The sequence below is a fragment of the Dermacentor silvarum genome, chromosome 6 (assembly GCF_013339745.2).
Source record: "Dermacentor silvarum isolate Dsil-2018 chromosome 6, BIME_Dsil_1.4, whole genome shotgun sequence".
NCBI classification, from domain to species: domain Eukaryota; kingdom Metazoa; phylum Arthropoda; class Arachnida; order Ixodida; family Ixodidae; genus Dermacentor; species Dermacentor silvarum.
In genome coordinates, this window is record NC_051159.1 from 170,367,648 (window position 1) to 170,392,343 (window position 24,696).

Below are 24,696 nucleotides of genomic sequence, written 5' to 3' on the forward strand. Positions count from 1 at the left end.
CCGTATCTGGAACACTGCTGGCTGCCGGTGCTTGTTTCCCGGAACAAGTGAAGTCATTTTATAGCTGTTATATTTATTTTAATAGCAGCGCCTGTTTTGACTTTACAAACTTATAACGACGACAAAAAGGGACGTGTAGGAGAACGTAGCTTCAAAATTGGTCCTTGCTTCAATGAAGTCGATTTGAAGTGTCATGCTTAGAAGTGATATACTTGAAGTTCCGTGCTCTTTATACTTGTGTTGTTTTTAATCGGCGTGGCGTGCTTTCGAGATCTTGCTTAATCTTCCTTCCGCAGATGCATGTAACAGAACGTGGCGTGGTGCGCGCCGCAATATGGCTCGTTTCACTCACGGGTTTCCTTTGGCAGACGGGCATAATCCTCAAGATGTATTTCCAGTACCCATTCTCTGTCACAGTTGTCGAAGAACTCCAGAAGGGTATCATGTTCCCAGCCCTCACTGTCTGCACGGAAAACTGGCAAGTCCACCTACGCAACTTTCTCTTTTCGTTGTCTTTAGTTGTAGATGACTATACAACCGCCTTCAATGATTGCGCTGGAAAATTAATCTGCTATAATTTAGTTTCTGTAACCACACACAAACGCGATGTCGATGAAGTAATGAGAAACTTGTAGTTGAACGCTTTGTGAGTGAGTGAGTGAAATAACTTGATTTCGGTCCAGAGAAGACGCAGGGGGGACGCCGCGCCACCCATCTAGTGGTTCAAAATTTTGCGCCTCTAGCTGTCAGAGGGTATATGCATCATTTGACTATAGGTATACTGTTATAGGAGCGCTGCCGGTTACCAAGTGCTGTGTTTTTATATAATGGTTTCTCTCTAATGATGTTCATTATTATCGCATTTAAGTCCGCAGCAGGACGAATGCCTCTCCAAGCGATACCTTGTTACTTATGTTCTGCAACGGCCGACTGCATCGTGTACCTGTCGATTTCCTTATCTCCAAATTCCACGTAATCTTTTGTTGCCGTCGGCTGCTTTCGGCTTCCTTTGGTACCCGTTCTGTTTCACTAAAAGCCACTGGCTAACAGTTTTAGACATCACGTGCACGATTTCTCATCGCATTTCTACCGCTTAATCTAAAATAAAACTAACTTGCCCACCTTTTATGTTTAATCTATACTTCCACTTTCATATATGATAACGTTGCGCCTGTTATTTACGTAACATTGCCCTTAGCGGTGACGTCACGTTGCTTTGAAGTTTTCTATTTATCCTTAAGAGTTTCGGCCCGAGAAGTTAGTACTGGCACATTGTATTATTATACACTTTTTCTTTTATAGTCATTGCTAGTGGCCGTTCATTGCATGGGACTTTGCCACATGCCATTCGAATCAGTATTTACGAGTGTGCAAATTTTGTTCTCATGATTTTGTGCCCGCTATTTATTTGCATACTCTTCACTGTTTTAAATGGCTACTACGCAGTCTTGTTACCTCCCTAAGCTTCGGATCATCACTTTAGCTTTTTCTGCGTATTAATTTATCTTCTAGCCTATGACCTTAGGCATTGATGGCTCAGACCCTTAAAAATCTGTTACTTTCCTATAGGATTAACAAGTCTGCCTTCTGCACCATGTTGAAAAGCAACTGCGACGATAAAGATCAGGTAGGCAAGCAGAAAACCTTTTCTCTTAGACGAGTAGCATGGTTTCTCTTCAAGCCGCGTGAAGCTCACAAATTTTCTGTGCACCGACCTCTCGAAAACTTTTCAGGTCTGTGCGCGCGCGGCTACAACTGTTGGATCATGTCATGGCGCTCACTGCGTTTGCGAACGCCACTGATGATTCGACCTTGCATGTTTTTTTGGCCTTATCGAGGCCTTCGCGTTTGGTGAATGCCGCCCAGGGACTTATACACACCCCCTCAACACCCTCCTAACACCCCCCCCCCCCAAAAAAAAAAAATATTTCAGACCTCCCCGCCCCCTCCCCTCTCACAGACAAGCATTCATCCTGGAAAAAAATAAAATCATGCTGATCCCACGCACTGTGGTAATATCTTTTCAACACCCTCCTAACACCCCCCCCCCCCCCCCACCTCAGGAGCATCCCTCCCCCCCTCCCCCCCCAAAAAAATATATTTCAGCCCTGCCCCCCCCCCCCCTCCTCCCCTCTCACAGACAGGCATTCCTCCTGAAAAAAAAATCATGCTGATCCCATGCTCTGTGGTAATATCTTTTAAGTAATATTTACTCTTTTGCGGAGGTGGACGCTACGTAGCCCTAATTTTGACGCCCTCTTTTGACGTTCAGTGCACAGCGCGCAGACGACAGTGCTGCACTGCGAGCTGCAGGGATGAGAGAAACCTTGACGTCCCGGTAAACGCAAGACACGTCCGTGTGTTTTCGTCTATGCAACTGCCGGCGCTCAGAGTTGCGCGGCCTACTATAGTCATGGCTAATGGACATCTAGAGGCATTTCACTGTCGTCACGGGTATATACCTAAGTTCGGCCGTGCACGCTCCGTCGCACTGGAGCTGCCTCTATTCGCCGCTATCAACACAACTAGATCTCTTGTGCCAATACCGGTACTGATAAATGATATATTAGTTTTGAAAATGTCTGCACTTTGTTCTCTCAAGACTTGAAGATTGAAGAACTTGCTTCACTTTGTTCTGCATAGAAAAAAAGAAGAATACACTTTGTGCAACCAAATGAAAACTCTAAACGCTGTCCCTTATGTTCTTGCAATTGTCAAACGTGGTGACAGAATGCCATGGGTGTTTAAATATAGTATTGAATTTGTAGACCTGACAAAATGAGGCACACATTTTGGTCTTCTATACAGCGTTCGTTCGTGCCCGTCTGTCTGTGCACGCGCCTGTCTTCACCTTCGTTGTATTCCTTGCGCAACGACATCAGCTCGACATGGACCAACAAGGCCGAACTTGTAACATGTGGTTTAATATGCTTGCTTAAAAGGTTAATTAGTGTACTTCTGCTAATTAGCAGCTTTTTCATCACCATTTGATGAAAAAAAGCGTTGAGCCTTAATTAAATAAAATAACGTGGTAAAAAGGGTCCTCGCCCCGCCCCTTGACCGCCCCGGCCCTCCCCAAAGTCGAACTTCTGGATAAACCCCTGAAGCCGCCTATCTGCTATTTCGCAAGCTATTTTATCGAAGGGCCTTTTTAAGAGTGTCATGAGACTGCTTGAGAGGCTAAAAACTTCAGGAGTCGAGCGGCCGCCGTGAAGGCGTCCAGCCAGTGGTGTGCCTAGATGGGCCGGATTTAATGTACGTAATTAGCTATAGTACAATTTACTATATAGTTGGTGACAGCCTAAGGATCCAGTAGAGTATACACAACTGTCTAACTCAAGAAGACGATGCATAGATGCGCCAGTCAATTACGTTGCTTTATTTTCTTGGCTCCCTCATGACTCCTGCAATTATTGGAGATCGCAGGGAGAGGCTTTCGTCCTGTAGTGGACTTAAAAATAGGCTGATGATGATGACTATTATTATTTTCATGGCGTCACATCGGAGACGAACTTCTTTCAACATGAGTATAGTTAGGCTGGTTATTCTAGTTAACTATGAACAGGAGTGCCTCGGCAACTATATGTCTTGGAAATTTGAAGCACATAGGGCAGATGCGGTGCGGTTTTGTGGACTGAGCTTTTAGTGATTTCTTGGGTATTCACCGAGTATAATTAGTGGAGTAATTCGGGTGCCTCGGCTGCAACACCCGGTGTGCGCCTTGCTGTGTTGTACCGCGTTTGTTTTGACTCTCATGACATGATCGCAAGCCTCGTCCCGGCCAACTGTTGGTGCTGGTGCATGACCTGGAGGCACAGGCCAAGGTGTCCATGTCCGCGGGCGACATGTTCGAGTGTTACTTGCGCTCCAGTGACCCAACATGCTCGGCCATTCGCTGCAAAGAGAAGTAAGTTAAATTCGTATCCGCTAATTGTGTCACATTGAGCGTGACCTACACGCTGAATACGCAGCTTCTCGTTCGAGCACTGAACTATAAGCAGCAGCATTGGACTTAAACAGTTGAAAACAGTCCTTGGAATTGAAACACTGGAACACTGAGTGCTAATGGCTTCCCTCCATCCATGGATTAGTTATATAGTGTGCCTAAACCAAGCCAGACTGTCCGTTTCGTTGAAACCCCGTGAAACAAACGTTTGTTTCACGGGGTACCCTGTGAGCACGAACAGTCTCGCAAAGAAAATTGCAATTCGCAGATCTATGCAAGTCCGAGTAGAACACTGCACGTGCCTCAATTTTCGGCGCGAGCCCGGCCCGGGCCCGCTTTACGAGGCCCGAGCCCAGCCCGGGCCCGTAATACAAAGCCCGGGCCCGGCCCGGGCCCGGGCGTTCATTACTAAGCTTAGCTAGGGCCCGCGTGTGCATGACCAGGCCCGGCCTGTAAGAAAAGAACTCTTTTTTTTTTTACTTACAGATTGTACCGTATCTGTCAGCCTCACCTTCTCGAGGTTTAATCAGCTGCAGTATATAAGCAAGAAAAGGCCGAAATCTTTGTTTCTCCCACGGGAACATCAGTAATCCGGCCCATTGCATGTGCTGCTATTTTTCTGCTGGTGCACATGCACTTACCTTGATTTGTACGATATGGTTCTATGATGTCATTTAGCATGCAAATATAAAGGTTTTGTTTTAACTGAACCAAATTTTTAAAGATTGCCTGTGGCAGATAGCACAATTATAATCCTTGATCTAAACTACTCGATGAGTCGGCCATTACTTCCACGAGAAATCAAAACGCCTAATTGTAGAATTAACATAATTACGCTAATTACTTTTTAATTAATTATTTTACGGCACATCTTTCAATCTACGAATTATAGCCGCCGAGTTCGCAAGGCGTATCCACTTGGAACGAATTCCCAGGACTAAATCAGCTTCGAGATAATAATTTTCAAAGTGTCCGACGAAATCAATCAAATCTATTTATTCTCCAGTTTACATGCTGGACGGTCATTTTGGACTAAAAGCTACATATGTAGCTTGACGTGAACCAAAAGATCAGGCAAGGCAATAGTATAGCAAACAGTGTGCGCACATGCACAATTATTCACATATATTTCCAGCTGTCGCTGGAATTCCTCATAGACGAAATAGCTATGAACGCAAAGACAAAGGTTATTTCCGTAACGGTGAGTTAACAGAATTGGAAAAAGTTTTAACAGAATGCATTTTAAACAACACTACAATAGCAATACTAGCTTTACAAAACAACGCAACACCAGCTATACAACATAGCATGAGACTGAATTTTACAAGATTAACATTTGCTAAGAAAACGAAACAGGATGTACATTATATACTCAGAACCATACACAAGGACAGAATAATAATTACATCAGGTCATCACAAGCGACCAAAGTATCAGCCGAGCTCTTCTTTACTGAAATTATCGACATTTTTGTATTTGTTCAAAGTGAATGGTAGGTTATATATTAACCACTGATGCTTATAGAGTGTTCTGAAGTATGGAATTGACCATATCTTAGGATTTATTGTGTTCGCATTAATACGACGATGCTCTAAGGAGGCTAATTGCTTTATGTAGTTCCAAGCCAATTCTGACATGGATGGCCTAATGGATGGTCAAAACGCCTAATTGAATATTTAACATAATTACGCTAAATAACTTTTTAATTAATTATTTTACGGCACATCTTTCAATCTACGAATTATAGCCGCTGAGTTCGCAAGGCGTATCCATTTGGGACGAATTCTCAGAACTGAACCAGTTTCGAGATATTCATTTTCAAAGTGTCCGACGAAATGCATGGGCGTTCCAGTTAACTTTTTGAGGAAAACGCTGTTTTATGCATTGAAGCACAAAAGTAACTGGCCTTAGCGCTAAAATAATGCCATAGTATCGACACTGGTAATAGTGCGATCGCAAAAGCGGTAACATGGAAATGGTTTGAGGAGTGGTTCTTTGTATAATTTATTTTTCCTTACGTGGAAGCAATGTTCGTTTTTGCGGAAAAGAAAGAAATTAGCGTCGCTTGCACTGGCGGCGCAATGCTAAAGAGACAGCGGAGCTGATGGGCACCTAGCTAGTCCTGCCTTTTGGGCTAGGCTAAGCACTACCAAGTCATCCCCAGCATTTTCCGGAATTTATTTATTATTGATTGATTATAGATTAGCTATTGATTGGCTATCGATTGTGAATCGCAAGATATTGGTCACGTATTTAAGATAAGCTAAGCACTACCAAGTTATCCGAATTTATTGATCGATTATCGATTAGCTATTGATTGGCTATTGATTGGTTATCGCAAGGTATTGGCCACGTGTTTGGGCTAGGCTAAGCACTACTAAGTCATCCCTAGCATTTTCGGGAATTTATTGATTATTGCTCGATTATCGACTAGCTATTGATAGGCAATCAATTGTCTATCGATGATTAAGTTTAAGTAGTCCCCACCTTTCTTAGCTAGACTTACCCAGGCTCAGCTTCGCTAGTTCACAGGTGTATGTGCCATTGCGCTTAATTAGACCCTTTCTGCACTGCTGCCAGGATCGGCCCATATTTTTGGATTCAACAGACACATTACGCCCGGCTGAAACAGCTCCGCTGTTAAAAATGAGCACTTCATCTGCTTTAATATTTTCTTTGATAAGATATACGGTCATCTGATAAGATATACAGTCAAGAGAGCGGTGTGGATCAGAGAACAAACGGGGATAACCGATATTCTAGTTGACATTAAGCGGAAAAAAATGGAGCTGGGCAGGCCATGTAATGCGTAGGATGGATAACCTATGGACCATTAGAGCTACAGAATGGATACCAAGAGAAGGGAAGCACAGTCGAGGACGGCAGTAAACTAGGTGGGGTGATGGATGGATGGAAAAACTTTATTTTGGTCCATTGGATCGCGCTAGTTTCCTAGCCCGAAGCGGGCCGCTCCCACGTTGGGATCAAAAGGCTCAGCCTATCGGCCACTTCGCGGGCCCGTTTGACTGCTCATAGCTGTTCATCTAATGTGAGACTGCGTAGAGCTGCGTCCCACCGCTCTTCAGTGTTGTCCTTGTCGCTGCGTAACGCGGAGCAACGCCAGAGCATATGCCTTAGATCTATGGTACCGTTACATTTATCGCATCTTGTATGAGCAGAGATCTCCGGATAGATCTTGCTGATTAATAAAGGGTTCGGGTAAGTTCTTGTTTGTAAGAGCCTTAGTGTAATGACCTGAGCTCTATTTAGTTTACTGTGTGGAGGGGGGAAGACCCTGCGTTGTAGGTAGAAGTGCTTGGTTAGCTCGTTGTACGTGAGGAGGTGGTCCTTGCAATCAGGAATCTCAGCATCTTCTTGCCTTGTGGCTGCATGGTTGGCAAGTCCTCGTGCAGCATTGTGGGCAGATTCGTTGAGGTTCACGGGAGCACCGTTGATTTCTCCCATATGAGCAGGAAACCAGATGATCGTGTGGGGTTTGACAACCTTTCCGTCGAGAATTGCCAGGGCCTGTCTAGAAATGACTCTTTTGGTAAATGCTCGGACGGCTGCCCTAGAATCGCTATGGATCCTGGATCTCTTTTGGTCTAAAAGTGCCAATGCGATGGCTGCTTGTTCTGCAATGTCTGGTTGCGTGGTGTAAGTGGAAGCCGAGTTGACGACTTCACCTTTGCCGTTCAGAAGGACAGCTTTGAAGGCTCGTCTATTGGGCATGAAAGCCGCGTCGACGAACGAGCATTCTTCAGGCTGATTTTGAGCTTTCTCTAGCAGGGCTTTGGCTATGGCTTGCCTTCTGCCCACGTTATGAATTGGGTGAACATTCCTTGGAACAGGCATGACTGTGATATTCTTCCGCAGATCTTTGGGAATTATTATTTATTGCTGTAATTGGTATACCAATTCGTTTGAGGATCTGTCTTCCTGATCGCGTGGTAGAGAGTCTAAAGAACTGGGCTCTTTCTTGTGCCTCGGCTATTTCCTCCAGTGTATTGTGCATTCCTAGTTGCATGAGTCTTTCGGTTTCCGTGTACATAGGTAGCCCAAGAGCTACCTTGATTATCTTCCTTAACAATGCATTGAGCTTGTCTCTTTCGGATCTCTGCCACTCGTGCATGGATGCTACGTAGGCGAAGTGACATAGCACAAAGGCGTGAAGCAGTCTAACGACGTTGTCTTCTCCAAGTCCATGTCGGCGGTTAGTTACTCTTTTGATAAGCCTGATTGCGTTGTCCACTTTCTTAGCGATACGTAGAATCGTTTGATTATTGGACCCGTTGGCTTCTATCACCAAGCCCAGGACCCGGATGGAGTCCACTCTTGGGATGACGCTTCCGCTCCTGGTATAGAGCGTTATATCGTTCTCCCCAGGAGGAATCCATCGCCTGGGTTTGCGGCCTCTTCTATTAGTTCTGTATAGTAGTAGTTGAAGTTAGAAAATTCGCAGGCGCAAATTGGAATCAGCTAGCGCAAGACCGGGTTAATTGGAAATCGCAGGGAGAGGCCTTCGACCTGCCACAGCCACTGGATAAAAAAAAGGTGCGGCCTGCCGCGTGCATTGAAAATGGTGTGATCCGCCGCGGCGCCACACGCCGGGGGCTTTTTTTTTTATCCAGCGGCCGTGGTCCTGCAGTGGACATAAATATAGGCAGATGATGATGATGACAGTCATCTTGCACGTGTAACTTCAGCTTGGCGCAGAATGCATTGAACCATGCTATGCATAGCGGTCGCGTGTGCTGGAAGGCCTACTTAGGCCCTTCAATGATCAGGCCCGAGTCTGGCCCGGGCCCGTGCAGTGCTCTAAGCCCGAGCAACTTGTGCACTGTACCACAGGAGAAAGCGTTCGGGGGGCTCCACTTCACCACAGTGGAAGGCTCCAATAAGTGTCGCTATATCTTCAAATCGAACAGAACTGAATATTCGATTACCGAAAGCTCCCCTTTCCTGCAATTACTAGAAGCCAGTTATATCACTCCGTGTTAACCCGATTTACATCTTACAAAGACTGCATATTACTAACACCTGCACACAATTATGAAAACTTTACTACCACTTTTTCGGCCACGTTACCACGGAATTGAACACCATCTCATCTTAAGGTACCATCTGACTTCTACAGATTTAAGCCAACCCACCGTAATTTTTTGCACTCGAAGCAATCATTCTACCAGTTACCGTTCTTGACAATAATTGTTTTGTGGTATTATATATATATATAATGCAAAATTATGCTTGATTTTGCAAAAGCTTTTGCGAAAGTTTGCCACAATTTACTTCTCATGAAATTAAGCAAAGTAAACATCGATAGCAAGCTACTTTCTTGGATTGAATATTTCCTGACCGGTCGCTCACAATATGTGTGGGCTAACACTTTTAGTTCCCAATTGAGTCCCGTCCATTCTGGCGTACCGCAAGGTTCTGTACTTGGCCCCCTCCTTTTCCTCATTTATATTAATGACTTGCCTGATTGCGTTACATCTAACATTCATTTATTTGCCGATGACTGTGTATTATATCGAGAAATTACGGATCCAAATGACGTAACAATTCTTCAGAATGACCTCAACTCTATATCTAACGTGGTGTAAAGCCTGGATAATGGAACTGAACACTACTAAATGTAAAGTATTACGCGTTTCTCGTACATCTTCTTGCTCCACCACTTATTTGCTTGACAACTTCGCTGTTGAACCCGTAACGTCTTATCGCTACTTAGGTGTACACATAACTAGCACTCTTACCTGGTCTGTCCACATTAACAAAATAATTCGTAATACTAACCGTTCGATAGGTTATCTCCGACGCAACTTTTCTTCTGCCCCTGTCCCATTGAAACTCCTCCTTTACAAAACTCTAACACGAAGTTAACTAGAATATGCCGCATCCATTTGGGACCCGTCCGACTATTGTACTAACCTCAGCTCTTGAGCTAGTCCAAAATAATTCTGTCCGCTTTATCCTTGGAAACTACAGTCGTACCGCGAGTATCACTGCAATGAAAGACTCTTTAGAACTTCCGTCTCTCGCTTGTCGTCGCAAACTCTCCCGCATAAGTCTTTTTCACAAAATATACTACAGTCCCACCCTGCACAACAACCTTATTCTTCCTCCATCATACATCTCCACTCGTTCTGATCATTCCCAAAAGGTGGGAATCATGCGATGCTCAACCCACACATGTAGTCAGTCATTTATTCCCCGAACCTCACAGGACTGGAACAATCTTCCAGGATCAATCACGTCCATCGTTCATCATTCTCATTTCCATAACGTTTTAAACTCAAGTCTACTGTTGTGCAACCAACCATGTAATTACGTTTTTTGGCAAACTGTGTGATTCTTGTTTGTTTGCTAAAGACATGTACTGTTACTTGTTTATTTATGTAATTCTGCTTTTTTCGCAAACTCTGATTCTTGTTTGTTTAGTTACGACTAGTACTGTTCACTTATTCTTTTTTTTCAGCCAACTTTGTATTTACAGAAGAACGTTTGTACTGTACTTTTTAAATGTACCACTCCCCTCTATAATGCCTCTGGCCCTGAGGGTAATTCCAATAAATAAATAAATATATATATATATAATATATATATATATATATATATATATATTGTTTTAGCGACTCCAGTAATATGCTGTTTATGTAGTTACGTATCGCTGCGGTATTTATGTTTTCTAGTCAATGCCTTCTGTATGAATGCATAATACACATTTCATACCTTATTATGTGCAATTAACTGAAACTTCGAATCGCAAATTTTAGAGTCGAATAGCAAAGTCTATTCGATGCGTTTTCAAAATATCGAGTATTCGCACTTCTCTACTCTTTAAAGCAAGTAAATGCGAGTGCCAGAAAAGAAGGAGGAAAAAAAAAAAGAGGAGAAAAGGAAAAGGCGAGAAAAGGAAAGAGTACTGTCGCATGCAGGATGTTGATATTGGCAGGAAATAATAATAACAAAAACAGCAATCGTTGCTCCCAACATTCGTAAATGAATATTTCTAGCGCAAGTTTGCGAAATTCTGGGGTCAAACTTTTTACAGCGAAGCTGTTTATGGCTGGGGTTCCGCGGATTTTTCAACTCCGTGAGCAATACCTCAGGTCCCGAATTTGATGTCCCGCATTCTTCTCTCGTCATAATGGGGAGGCCGCGTGTAGCGCGAACTCCCGAAGAGCAGCGCGGCGAGAACAGATGCGAGAATGCAATCGGCGGCGGCGGGCGGCAAACACTGATGAAGATCGTTCCCGATAGGTCAGCCGCAAGCGGCTCGCCATGCAAGACGACACTAGTCGTGTGCTCTGCGTCGTGTGCTAAACAGCTCCGCTGGTCATCCACCTTCACAGAGTGGAATGGCTCCTGATTTTTTTTTTTCAATATGAAAAACTGGTCACGTTAACAAAAGCATGTTTGGTTCACTGACTCTCTGTAATACAATCAACAGTGGTGGAACGAGGGATGTCTCCGGAGTCAACCAGGAAACTTGGTCGTTTCTTGCCACAAGTTTCCCTTTTCGAAAAGCGGGCTTCGGAGAGGCGTCCCTCGTTTCACCGCTGTTGAACAGTTGAAGTTTCCACTGTTTCCGTGTACGACTGTCTTGTTTGGATGGCTCTCTGTACGCAGCATAGTGCGCACGTACTTCCGCCACCCGAACCACATGTGTTACACGCTGGACCTTATAGAGTACGCGGAACCTGAGAGCACATTTCTCCAGTGCAAGGCGCCTTGGACATGGGGTGAGCAAGTGATGTACCACGGTCGCACAAGCGATCTCTTTGTCATGCCAAATTCACGCACGTGAAAAGCAAAGTTGCCCACTTAGACAATCACTGGACCGATATGAATGAACTTCGTTGCATTTAAAGTAAAGATATCCACTCTAACGACCGCTGGAGCAGCTCTCTTTCTTTCTTTCTTTCTTTCTTTCTTTCTTTCTTTCTTTCTTTCTTTCTTTCTTTCTTTCTTTCTTTCTTTCTTTCTTTCTTTCTTTCTTTCTTTCTTTCTTTCTTTCTTTCTTTCTTTCTTTCTTTCTTTCTTTCTTTCTTATGCTGGCTTTCAAATGGTTTCTGTACAGAAACTGAGAAAACTTAAGATGATATACAAGTGAAGCATGAAAATTTTCTTTTTCTGTTACCTGCATATGTGTTTAACGTCTTTTGAGGCTTATGCGACAGCGTCTTCGCATTGTGCCTGTCATTCCGTTTTGTTACTTTTTTACTTTGCACATTTCCATTTCCTTTCTGCTCTTTTCGTGTCTTATTCTCTGTCAAATTTCTAGAAATAGAGTAGTCGACATACGCAAAATGTCAACCGCTCGGAAACCGCTCGGAAGCACTTAATAACAGAATAGCACGGAAGAGAACGGGAAGTGACAGGAATGTGTCCTGAATTCACCGAACAGAATAGAGCCGTACAGAACAAATCATGGTAAAGCATAGCAGAAAAGAGCAAGGCAAAATAGAACAGATATTTAGAACAGCTGCAGCTTGAGCAAGTTGGCAGGCATTCATGTTACGGAAAGGCAAACGTGCAAACACGTACACGAGAAGAAACGAACAGGATAACAAAAAACCATCGTTTGGCCTGTCCTTTCCTTAACGAACGGGACAGCCCGAACACCGGCTTGTGTTGCCCTGTTCGTTTCTTGTGTCCATGCTCACGCGCCTGCCTTTTATTAACATAGAACGGATATACTGCGATTTACAACTTGTGTTGATGACGCTCGATGTGACCATAACGCACTGATTCCGCTGTTTAGTTACGACAGTTATTCATTCATTCATTCATTCATTCATTCATTCATTCATTCATTCATTCATTCATTCATTCATTCATTCATTCATTCATTCATTCATTCTGTCGTGCTGCGCGCGATGCATTTCCTTCAGAGCTCAACATGAATGTATACTGGACCACGAGAACTTCGATGGCCATCGAAGACACGAACAAATTTCCTGTGATTGTGCACAGACCTGAGACGTGCATCCCAGACAAGCTGTCGGCTATCGTTGGAGAAGTCGGTGTTGAATACGTACTCTCTGTGACGCAGGTGCGTGCAACTTTCTCGCTGTAGCGAATGGCGGTATACGTACGTGAAGAATCGCTATCAGTACAAAGCGGTCAAGTCGAACATGTGCAGCACCCAAGGTAACGGAACACAGAAAGGGTTATCGGGAATGTGCTAATTCCTCGATGTAATACAAATTGATTGGAGGATTTATAAGGGAACCAAGAAAAAAAAATGACGAGGATCACACATGTGAAAGGGTCGCTTTGATTCCTTATACGTCCACCTCTTTTCAAAAACATTCTAGATAAACATACCATGCTCAGACAAAAATCTTAATATACCTTTGAGAAGTAATGAAACTTTCTTGATTAGTTCTAGTCAACCAACTATTTACGTGCAACATAAAAGATTCTGACGACGTGCCTGCACAAATGCTAACAACATATAGATGATTGGTTCTATCTGGTTGTATTGACGCAGACTACTTCCGTTATATTATTTTTTAGTCACGTGCATATATGGGGCGGACGTATGTGCAAATATGCAGCTGTTAAAATATGAAGGTTATTTGCGATACTTCAAATGAAGCATACTATCAGGGCCAACTCCAATTTTCTTTAAAAAAAAAAGAGTGGAACGCGATAGCATTCAAAGATCCCCGACTGCTTCTCACGCTTCCCGGCAACTGCAGCTTATGTAACCGTAATGTTTACCTGCAAACGCTGGCGGCGAACGCTAAGCACGAAGGCGAGCTTTCTGGTATTTGTTTTCTTTTCCCTGCGCGGCGGGATCCGCCGCTGCCGCGTATGCGCGGAGGCGAGCGCCATCTGGATGGTGTTGCAAGAAACCGAGCGGGGCGCGCCGCTCCCACTAAGACAGACCTCAAACGGCAGCTGGGAAAGGGGCTTGTATTTGAGTTTCCGCGTAACAGAAATATGTTTTCTCGTATATTCAAATTACAATCCGACGCTATCGTGTCTGTAGGTTGTGTGTAAGTCGTACTGACGCATTTTGCTTTGAGAAATTCAATTAGTTCAGTAACGCCTATGCACCTTGCGGAGGACCTGCGTGGTTCGGGATGATTTTTCTCTAAAGGCTGATTCACACTACGCCGACACGATGACGATATTGATCTGCCGACTTATGACGACAGCGGTTTACAGGACAGGAAACGTTGTGGCCAACGATTTAGACGAAGGAAAACGCTGTCGCCAACAGTCGGCAGGCCAAAATCGGTGCCGTGTCCGCCTAGTGTGAATCAGCGTTAACGGACAACGCCGCCGACGCCGACACCGGATTTTCTGCGACACGGGGCCCTTAAATATATCGCGTTAATACATGTAAGACGCGTAAGCGCTTTTATGAGACATTCCCCGTGAACTGATTTGAATGAAATTTGTTGCACTTGAGAGAAATTCTAGTAACTCCAGAAAACAGAATTTACATTCAAGTCCTGGAATTCTTTTAAATTCCCGTAAGTTGGTAAGTTAAAAAAATGAAAAAACTGAAGCACAAAGTTTACAAATTCGTAACTCTGCACCCAAAATAGATCTCACAGCTGTGGAAATTGCATCTATTAGAGCATATCAAAAAGATACATTTGATACCTGAATTTACAGCTTACGTGAAATGGTTGCATTGTTACAATTGTTGCATAATTCCTATTAACAAATTAGTGGTATATATCAGAGCGGTGTATAATGCCCGCTTTAGATGTCCTAATAGGTACAGTTTGCAGAATTGTAACATCGCTATGTTTTACTGAATTACAGAGTTAAAAACTTGGCACTTATAAGTTTTCTTTTTCGATTTTGCAATTTTCAACAATCTTTGTGAAAAAAAAATGGTCTACAGTTCTAAAAGAAAACCTGAATCCTACAGCTACTATATATAGATTTTAACTTTTTATTTTAAATGTAATTTCATCGAAATCAGAGCAGTCGTTGCGAAGAAAAATGATTTCTCAATTCCCATGTATTTAAATAGGCGTTTCTGGGCTGAAGCTACCTCTTAAGCTCCATTAGCGGCCCTGACTAGTGACGACTGTACAATAGACACTTGAACGAGACGAACAATACGCTTAAGCTTGAGCAAAAAAATAATTTGCTGCTCTTCCATTGTTTTTACACTCCCTGCATATAAACTTCTAATATTGATTCTCCGTGTATGTTATACGCCGTTCAATACATTTATATTCTTGTACTTGCGAACAGCAAACCGTCAAACGCTTGCCACTACCTTATGCGTCTAAGTGCGCCGACTATGCAAGGTTCGGCAAGCACAGAGCCTTCGGTGGATACTTGAATCAAGACGTGAGTATGATACCTCATAAATGCAAAGCACGTAATGCCTTCCTTGTTCATCAGAGATAATGCGTATGCAGACAAAGAACACGCTTTTAAAGCATAATTTTTAAAATAATTTATGCATACCACAGACCTGATATTAAGCATGCTTTACTTCTGTTACTTCGTCTACGTTCTTCGATGTCGTTTCGTCACTGCCTTATGGGGGTTATGGGCCTAGCAAAGGTGGTGAATCAGCTTTTAGCCTATATTCATTTCTAGAAATGTTTCTGGAATTGAACTCGACTTGAATTGAATTGCGTTCTTTCCTAATTCCACCCCTCTCCCTTTCACACACACAAATTGCAAGCCGGATTAATAGATCCTACTTTTTTTCCTACTTTTCTTTTTCTCTTTTTTTTCTGTTTCCGGACTTCCCTCACTGCGTATTTCGTTGCTGCTGTTCTACCTTTCTGAAAACATGCAATCGTGGCGGCAAAAAACCGAATTCTTGAAATAAACAGCTAGGAGCTCAAGTTCTACTACAAGGGTTTCCTGCAATGCGATGTCTATAAACTGAGTTTATCGGTTGCTTCCAGACATGTCTTCAGGAATGTGAAATAATGCTCCAAACAACGCATTGCGGCTGCGCGCATCCTGCGCTTGCATTTGCTGGTGCTGTTGGAGCCAGGGGTTGTGCACCAGGCAGCGCTGGTAAGGAGCGAGTTTTATTAAGGCGAAAGCATTAAATGCCTCATCAGACGGGGGCCTTGAAAATGCGGCGTAGGGTACAGAGAGTCATGCGAGCTTGTCTAGCGCAGAGACGCGCTCGTGCCAATGCTCGCGCGCGCAATGCTTCTTCCACACCTGGCTCCGATGCCACTCATCATGCCAATGTTCCCTTAAGGCCCCTCGCGCTCGTGCCACTGCTGTCGCTTCCGTCGTCTTCTTCCACAGCTGGCTCCGTTGCCGCTCATCGTGCCGAAAAATGCAAAGTTAATTAAAGGGACACTAAAGAGAAACCGGAAGTTCAGCTTTAATGGTAGATTATCCTATCACGATCACAGACATACCAGTTTTACTGCGAACGGAGGTTTAATAAGCGAGAAAATGGCTAAAGACTGAAGGATAGGTGCTGACGCCCCTTCGAATTTCCCGCACTACACGTTCGTGACGTCGGAGATCACAAACGCGGCCCGGCCGCGATTGGTCGAAAGCGATTTATCGTCGTTAATAAAACGCAAAATGAAATACACCTTAAACGTACATAAACAGCATTTGCCAACTTTTTAAGCCGTTTCAAGCGAGGACATACAAGTTTAGCGCAAAATTAAATAAGTAATAAGAAAAAATGGCGTGGCGCACATGCGGTCGTGATAGTTTCGTAGTTTCGTTTTTGCTCCATGCATTATCGCGCGCGCGCCTGTACCGCTCTACAGTGATGCAGTGTTTGGTTGTGTGTTGCGTGGCTCGAGAAACGTTGACTTCGCGGGAAACAGCCAGAAAATGGCTCGTGTGTGTAGTGTTGAGGGCTGTATCAACGGCGCAAGGCGCTTGTTCAGAGGCAGCGGCAGTGTTAACCCGACTGTGTCCTATCATGCGGTGCCGCGCGATGAGCCCCGGCGTTCGCAATGGCCCAGTGCTCTGCCGATGATAAAACGGCAAAAGAGCCAGAGAAACCGATGGTATGCTCTCTGCATTTTGCGCCCTCGGATTATGTATATAATCCTGCTTTCGGAAAGTATCTTGGCGTGCCCCAGAGGTCAGTCCTTTCTCGAACAGTCCTTTCTCGTCCCATCAATGTCGCTTCATCAAATCCCCTACTGATGCCCCTGCAGCAGCAAACTGGCGGCTCGGTGAGTGCTGAATGTCATTAATAAAAACAGGAAAAAACCATACCGAGTACGCTTGTTCTGTCGGAACTTTCTACGCTTGTTCTATCGGGAACATTGTCGCCTGGCGTCGACGAAAACGAGGCTTCGCTTTCCGTCGGCGCGGCCAGCGGCTCACCGCCATCGTACGCGGAAACACCTACCGCGCGAGCACGGAGGATCATTTCGCACTCCGTTTAACCGAAGTCGCTCAAACGCAGTCCTGCTTCCCTGGCGAGCTCTTCGTTTCAAGGTTCAGCGTCAGAAATGGTATCCATCGCGGCCACAGAACGCCTTGGCAAAAGTCGCAGCGAACGCAAACGCAGCGGCCATGCAGCCTGTGATGGAGCGAGCGCCTCGGCCGTTTACGCAAGCGGTGACGTATCATGGCGCCCTCTGATTCGCTGACAGCAATGAAATCTGTGACGACACTACTTCAGCGCCGAATCTGGGGTGAGAGAAATTGAGGAAGAGATATTTGGTCTTTGCTTACGAATTTCTTCGCTAATAACTCACATTTTTGCACCCAACAAAAACTGCATGCATTCCTGAAGGTCCCTCTTTTATTCCAGCTGAACTTCCTGTTTCTCTTTAGTGTCCCTTTAAGATAGAATTAATTCAGGCACTCGAACCACGACCTTCGGTGGGAGTCGAACCATGGAGCTTATGTAGGAGTCGAACCCATAACCTTTGGTGTTAATTAGGGCGAAGTTAACAAGGTGCAGTTAATTCGTTTAAGGCGCTCGAACCCACGACTTTTGGTGATAGAAAACAAGTAATTAGCAGTAACAACGCATTCGAATGAGAATGCCCAGTAATTTAACGAATGTCTCTTGAGCGCGAAGGCTTACGCCTTCGCCCTCTTTGGCGTATGCTAAAGTGACTGTCAGTTTTTTTAAACGGACGCCAAAGAGAACCACAAGATCAAACTAAAATTACAAATGTCTCTTTTAAAACTATTTTTGTTTAAATTTCGCGGTAAGAGATGGGTTGCTACAAAATAAAATGATGGCCAAACTTTCATGTTTTAAATTTCGCGCCGAATCCACATCGCCGGTAGGTCAGTGTGACGTCACGGTTTTCAAGTTCTTGTTTTTTGTTTTCTTATGGGCCCATGTGGGAGGGGGGTGCAGTAACAGTTCTCGAAACTTACTTAGTTAATGTTTTTGCTTGCTTATAGTATAGTGTAGTCCCTCTTTATCAATAAAAAAAAAAAAAATAGGCGCGTGCAGAAGCTTTCAAAACGTATGACCTTATACGGTATAAGCTGGTGCGGGAACCATGCTTGACCTGCCGAATTTCGTTCTTGCGTCTTTTCTCGCTTACCAAGCCTCCCCTCACGGTAAGAGCGGCTTTCCTGTCATTGTAAAAGAGTATACTTCATTAATACAGCTGAACAATTTTTTTTCTTTATGGTCCCTTTTTGTCATGACCTCGCGGGAGAACGTCACATTTACTTGAGCTAGCCGGCATCCTGTGTCTATGAAGTATGTGAAGACATCACCTAATGAGTTCCTTACCATTGCATAGTTATAGCCACTGAATCGATTAACACGACTGTATCAACGGAACTGCTTAATAAAAAAATTCAGAATTCACCCGCGAAGGATTCAGAATCAACATGTCTGTGGTGCGCACGCACTTGGCAACATGTTTTCCAATTTTTCAGCGCAATTTTTCAGAAAAGTCCTACCTGGCGCATTTTTACCTCGCTTGCCTAATCTTTGCAAAAAAAAAAGTCAGAAACGAAAAAAAGAGAGAGCGTGCCAAAGAGAAGCGTGAATGAATAATGGATGTATCAGCTTAATTACTCTTCCTCTCCTTCAGAGGTTTGTGTGGCAACTCTCACTAGAAACAACACTTTCAAACCGTGCCACAAGAAGTGCCGGGCACCGTGTGTGTGAGTATTACTGCTTTGTACTTTTTAACGCAAAGCTTTCTGCGGAAACCTTCCCAGACCTTGCTTACCGTGGTTGCTGGATTGTGCTATTTTACTGAATAGCTGACACACAGGCCATCACTCAGCGCCCAGTACGAGTGCCTTGTTCACAATGAACGAATGCATGGTGGTCTTTATTAAATACGCGTCTGAAGACGTAATGCGCTTGCGTACCACTCAAGGAGGGCTCACGTGTCCGGTTTATCGTGTTAGTAGTAGAATCCGCTTATACGAGGTCTGTAATGTCCGCACAGCACGTTAAAAAATATATTTCACAAACTTTCAGATGGATCTGTGTGGTCACCTTCAAACTGCTTTCTAGTAGACACAATACACTTGTTCCACCTCTTCTTTCATTGCTGGAAACACTCTTGGAAGTCCTCTCCTGTGAAGCGCCTCAGCAGCCATGTCGTTTCCTTTTTAAGTGCCATTACATCCCCGAAATGCCGCCCCCGGAGCGTCAGTTTGCATTTGGGGAATAAAAAAGAGTCGCGGGTGACTAAATCCGGTGAGTAGGGAGATGTTCCAGCTCAGTGATAGAACTGCGTGCCACGAACTCGCGTATTATCAACGCAGAGTGGTCAAGGGCATCTTTGTGGTGCAGAATGCAGCGCCCCCCTTCCGACAAATTTGGTCGCACGCGGCGCACACGATCTTTCGGACGCTTCGCAGGAACTCCACATAGAAAGTTGCATTGGCAGTTTGACTTTCAGGCAAAAATGCATGGTGCCATGACTGTCAAAACACACGATCAACATGACTGAGTTTTGCTTTGTTCTTCCACGCTTCTTTTTTTTATCCTTGTCTCATCTTTCGCTTTCCACTCCTTGCTCTGTGACTTCATCTCGATTGCGTACTTGTAAATTCAAGTTTCGTGGCTGGTATACAACCCTTTACAAGAATTCATCGTTGTCGTCTGAAGTTTTCCAATCGATGCAACATTCTTTTCGTCGCAACTTTTTCTCAGGAGTCAGCAGGTTCCGGCATCATCCTGGCACAAACCTTTTTTTCTTCATTTCAAATGTTCTGTCAATGTTCTGTAAATAGACGCTTTTCTAAATCAAATACTTCTGATATCGTCCTAACTGTCATTTGGCGGTCATCGTGCACAAGAGGACGCACGCAATCGATGCTTTCATCTTCGCATGAGGTGGACGGGTGTCCTGATCTAGCATCGGCTTAGGGGTCTCTACGGCCTTCCCGAAAACGCTTGACCCACGTGAACGCAGTTCTTTCCTTTAGGACGCACTTTCCACAGGCGTATTGCAACATTTTATGAATTACGGCACAACTCTTGCCCAATTTCACAAGAAATTAGAAATTGATAATTTGTTCCGTCTGTTCGTCGATCTCCATTTCGTCAAAAACAAATAAAACATAGGTTGCGCAAGAAGTGCACGCATAAAGGTCTGCCTTGCCATTCAGCATTCCGGCTCGTTCTAGAGGTCAACCGGATCATTTCGATTGGAAAGAGCGAGAAAGTGGCACCGCGACGCCTTCTTCCACTTTTTTGCTGACTCACTGCACGGTATTTTGGGACCAACCTCGCATATAGTCCCATCTGGGGGAGTATTCTGTAAGAGTTCAGTTAGTGAATTGTGCATTTCGGCTGCAGCTGAAGTGCTGATCGGCTGGGCTGGGGTACGAGCGAGAACTAGGCAGGCGCCTCCAGTCTGCTTTCTTCTCTCTCGTACAGCTTCAGCCAGTCAGCGGTGGCCGAAATGCACATTCCACTAGGCTGACACAGAATACCCCCCGTCCCTAGAACTATACCTACAGAGATGTCGGTTGTCGGCTGTGCTGTCTACGGAAATACACAGCGAAACAAGAAACTGGACCTAAATATCCTCAAAGCAACAAATATACGCCGTCAAATGCACAATTCTTTTATTAAAGCGAATCTTTCTCTTCCCCCTTTCCCGGGGTTTGGCGCGTCTGCGGCACCTCGCTGAGTAAGGGGCGCCGGTCTCGGTGATAACGCAATAGTAATCTGGGCTGGTACTGGAGATGGTGTGATGAAAAGCGGGCGGATCCCAGTGCAACCATAGTCGCATGGATCACGTGGGTCGTATGGTGGGGGGTTTCGCATCTTGCTTATTTGTCGGACATGCGCGCAATCGCTATGCTTCGAAAACGCGTTGCAAAAGATGAGCGGGTTTACAGTCTCTTACGAAAGCTTCTCTTTACATAGATTCCGAAATTTGCGTTGTATTGGCATGATTTTTTTCTGATAATGTTTTCATTTCTCCCACGCGTGTTTAAACAAAAATTTTTTTTTGCTCTCTTCAACAGGGACACTACGTACGACGTTCGACTCACGGGCATGGTTGTCGATTCGGTAGGTTATAGCAGCGTGCATCAAAGCACGAAAGCCAGGGCCGGTATTTTGTAGCGATGCCTTTGCAATGCTAATGCCTCTTCGCTATTTTCGCGCTTGGTCATTGGTCAGAGCGACGGTCCGCTCACGTTATCAACGGGATCAGCCGGCTGCGAGCGGTGGATGATAAGACTAGTATAGAATAAAGCGTAACGCATTGCTACAAAATACCGGTCCAGCATGCTCTAACAAAGTAGCAAACCGAGGTCTGATCATGTTAGCGGATTTCAAAATACGTGAAATTGGCGCAAATCGACAAACAGCGCCAAAAGAGGCAACAGGTACGAGCACAGCGGCTTCTTCCGCATAAATATATCTTGATATCGAATCAGTCTTGTTAGTACGTGATATCCACTAACAGAAATCGTAATGCCGGAAAGTAAGTTTCTTAATCTGCAGGCCCTCATGACTTTATTGGCGGCTAAGCACGCAGATAACTTACAGGAATACGTGTCTAATATATGTTCGTATGCTTGGTCTGGTTCCAAAACTAGCGTCCACTAAAAGAAGTACTTGGCACTATTTACTCGATTACCTTTTGTTGCGCCTTATAGCTTTAGTATGTGTTAGCTTCAAGAGTTAAAGAAAAGACAAACGAAGTAAGACATATAAGTCACGCGTATGATCGTTCACACTTTTCTAATAGATGTTCTTGTTTTTCTCTTCTCTCCATTTCCAGACCAAGTTCTTATCGAGCGACGAGTAAGGAAAACAAAATTTCGTACACGTAAAAAAGAAATAGCGCACATTTGTCGACCGTCTGCTTTGTTCATTTCATTGCAAGGATCAAGCATTTCGGTCTGACCGTAAAGTTCTCCTCGGACACACAGAAGATCTTCGTCTACGAGCCTAATCTTACGGTGAGTGACTTTGGCCGTTTACGGTGAGTAGTCAGCAATCTGCCTCACGCCCTGATCTCTTTCCCTTTCCTTGTTATTAAACTTTCTCGCTTTCTACTTCCCGTTTTCCGACGACGTGCTTCTCGCACCCTAAGTGGGCTCCAGGGAAGCGAGACGTGATCCCGCAACAAGTCCGATTCGCGGAGCCCGTCCGAAACAAAGAACTGAGAACGTCAGTAGATCCGGATCCACAGTGCCGGTCTGCTTTACGACGTCACGTCGAAGCGCCGTAGAAGTACACGAAACACACGGCTTTTGTGCCGGCAGCAACCTTGGAAAATGCGCCCAATCACCCGTACTGTTCTTTATTGCATTCGTTAAGGGACACCGTCCGAGCTCTTGTCCAGTCCGTCGGCACTCAGTAGCAAATGGCACAGCGAGCGCACTGCTGCAGTGTTTATCTCAGACACGATTCCCGCGTTTCTTTTTTTTTTTTCAAAGCGTGCAGCATCAGTGGCAATAGCCAACACACGTGCTCTGCATCCAAGGTGATGCGAGAGAGGAGAGAGCGATTACTGCAAGGCCTTGCACATACCAGATTATTAGGTTCAGTTATTTGCGTACAATGTGCTCATTCACTCATGTGTTTGTAAAACAGAGGTTCGTGGAAAGATGATCAATAATGGTCGAACAAGGGATGTCGCTGGAGCCAACATTTCGACAAGGGCACTTGTAAACGGTTGCGTGTAGGCTAGTTGGTTCTTTTAAAGACGATAGTCTTTCTTGGGGAACTTAAACGCTGAAAATTTGGTCTGTCTGTCTGTCACCCGATTCAGCCACCCGGCCAAAGTTGGACCACTTGCTTACTGCCCACACTACTTAAACTGGTACGGCTGTTCATACTTGTGAACGTTATCGATCACAAAGTAAATATTACGCATATCTGAGGCGCAACATCACTAGGTAAGTATTAGGAGGTGTGTTCCTTTAATAGAAAATACATAGATACGTAACTCTGAAGACCCTAGTTTCTTAAGCTGCGCTGAAAATGCCATGCTATGCGCGCCGACGAACGGCGTTCCCCGACTGCGCGCCGACGAGCGCCCTCTGCCATGGAGGAAGGAAACCCTCTGCACAAGCTCATGTTTCCCGATGTATTGCCAGATGGCGTCCATGTCTCACGCAGCGCCTCCTCAATTTTATCAATGCCAGCCAGATGCGGCCGATTCAACATAAAGGAAGCGCTGTCTGAGGCAGGGCAAAACATAAATGGCCGCTTGATGAAATAATGCGGTAAAATGAAATCTGTTCAAACAAACCTCCATTGCATTTATCATGCCAGGACGGAAATGGTACGAGAACAGCATCACGGGTGGCCGCGGATCAGACCAGCACTCATGTAGTACGGCCGGCAGAAGACTATCGTCTTTCGACGACATTTGCAGCGAAGCACGCAGATACGCGGCAATTTTTTTGTCACGGATATTCTTGTGCATTAGCTTGTGTGTGTGTGTGTGTGTGTGTGTGTGTGTGTGTGTGTGTGTGTGTGTGTGTGTGTGTGTGTGTGTGTGTGTGTGTGTGTGTGTGTGTGTGTGTGTGTGTGTGTGTGTGTGTGTGTGTGTGTGTGTGTGTGTGTGTGTGTGTGTGTGTGTGTGGGATCGTGTTTCGTTCGTGTGTGTCTTGTTTGAGCTATGCAGCGCCACTTCCCACCAAGTTGGCTTAGTCAAGGAGAAGGCAAGTCCTCTTGTGGAAACGTTGCTCCAGCGATGTCTCTCGTTAGACCATTGTTAATCACTTCCCGTGACAATATATATTCGTGACAGCATGTTGGACTGTGTATTGGATATCGGATTACAAATGACAGGGCATCCTCAAAAGCAACGCCACCTGACCCAATTGCACGACCATGGCACAATACACTTACATATACCACCTGTTGCGGACTTACCCGGGCACCCGACATATCCCGGAGCTTTTGCTCAGACGGTCTGGCCTCCGCAGTGACCGGCATGCCGACTTCAGCACGTGGATTGAAAATGACTCTCATTACAGATACTTGCTGGACTTCCTGCATGACGCGGGGTTTCAACCGCTTATATAAGTTTACTTTATTACTGTGCCTTATGGCAGTAGCCCACCTCAGATAAAAAAAAAAAATTGCGGTGTGCGCGTGCCGAAGATGCTGCAAGCTCGAAATCGGTGGCTGTGAGAATATACACATGGTAGGCGTAATGTGAAAGTGGCACTTGAATGAAAGGGTAATTTAAATTGTAAATGTTGTCTAAGTTAACGCGGACGCCTTTTAAAGGGGTCCTGAAACACTTTTATAACTAATCATACGCTAACTGCTTTCGATGGCGACATTGCGAATGCGAGAGCAAGCGACTGTTCACTGCTTCTGACACGAGATTGTAAAT

General features: G+C 44.8%; 1 protein-coding gene across 1 annotated transcript; it reads left to right on the plus strand.

Annotated features, from left to right (window-relative positions):
* Positions 1-386: 386 nt before the first annotated feature.
* On the plus strand, positions 387-13,031 carry LOC125946360 (uncharacterized). Its single transcript, XM_049669191.1, has 5 exons — positions 387-478; positions 1,570-1,627; positions 3,771-3,907; positions 11,582-11,694; positions 12,847-13,031. Exons 1-5 carry the CDS (start codon positions 387-389, stop codon positions 13,029-13,031), a joined length of 585 nt encoding a protein of 194 aa, XP_049525148.1.
* The last annotated feature ends 11,665 nt before the right edge of the window (positions 13,032-24,696 follow it).

Coding starts and splice junctions, on each gene's coding strand:
- LOC125946360 (XM_049669191.1), top strand. CDS start 387: ATGTATTTCCAGTACCCATTCTCTGTCACAGTTGTCGAAGAACTCCAG. Junction 1,628..3,770: donor ACTGCGACGATAAAGATCAG/GTAGGCAAGCAG, acceptor CATGATCGCAAG/CCTCGTCCCGGCCAACTGTT. Junction 11,695..12,846: donor CAAGGCGCCTTGGACATGGG/GTGAGCAAGTGA, acceptor CATTTCCTTCAG/AGCTCAACATGAATGTATAC.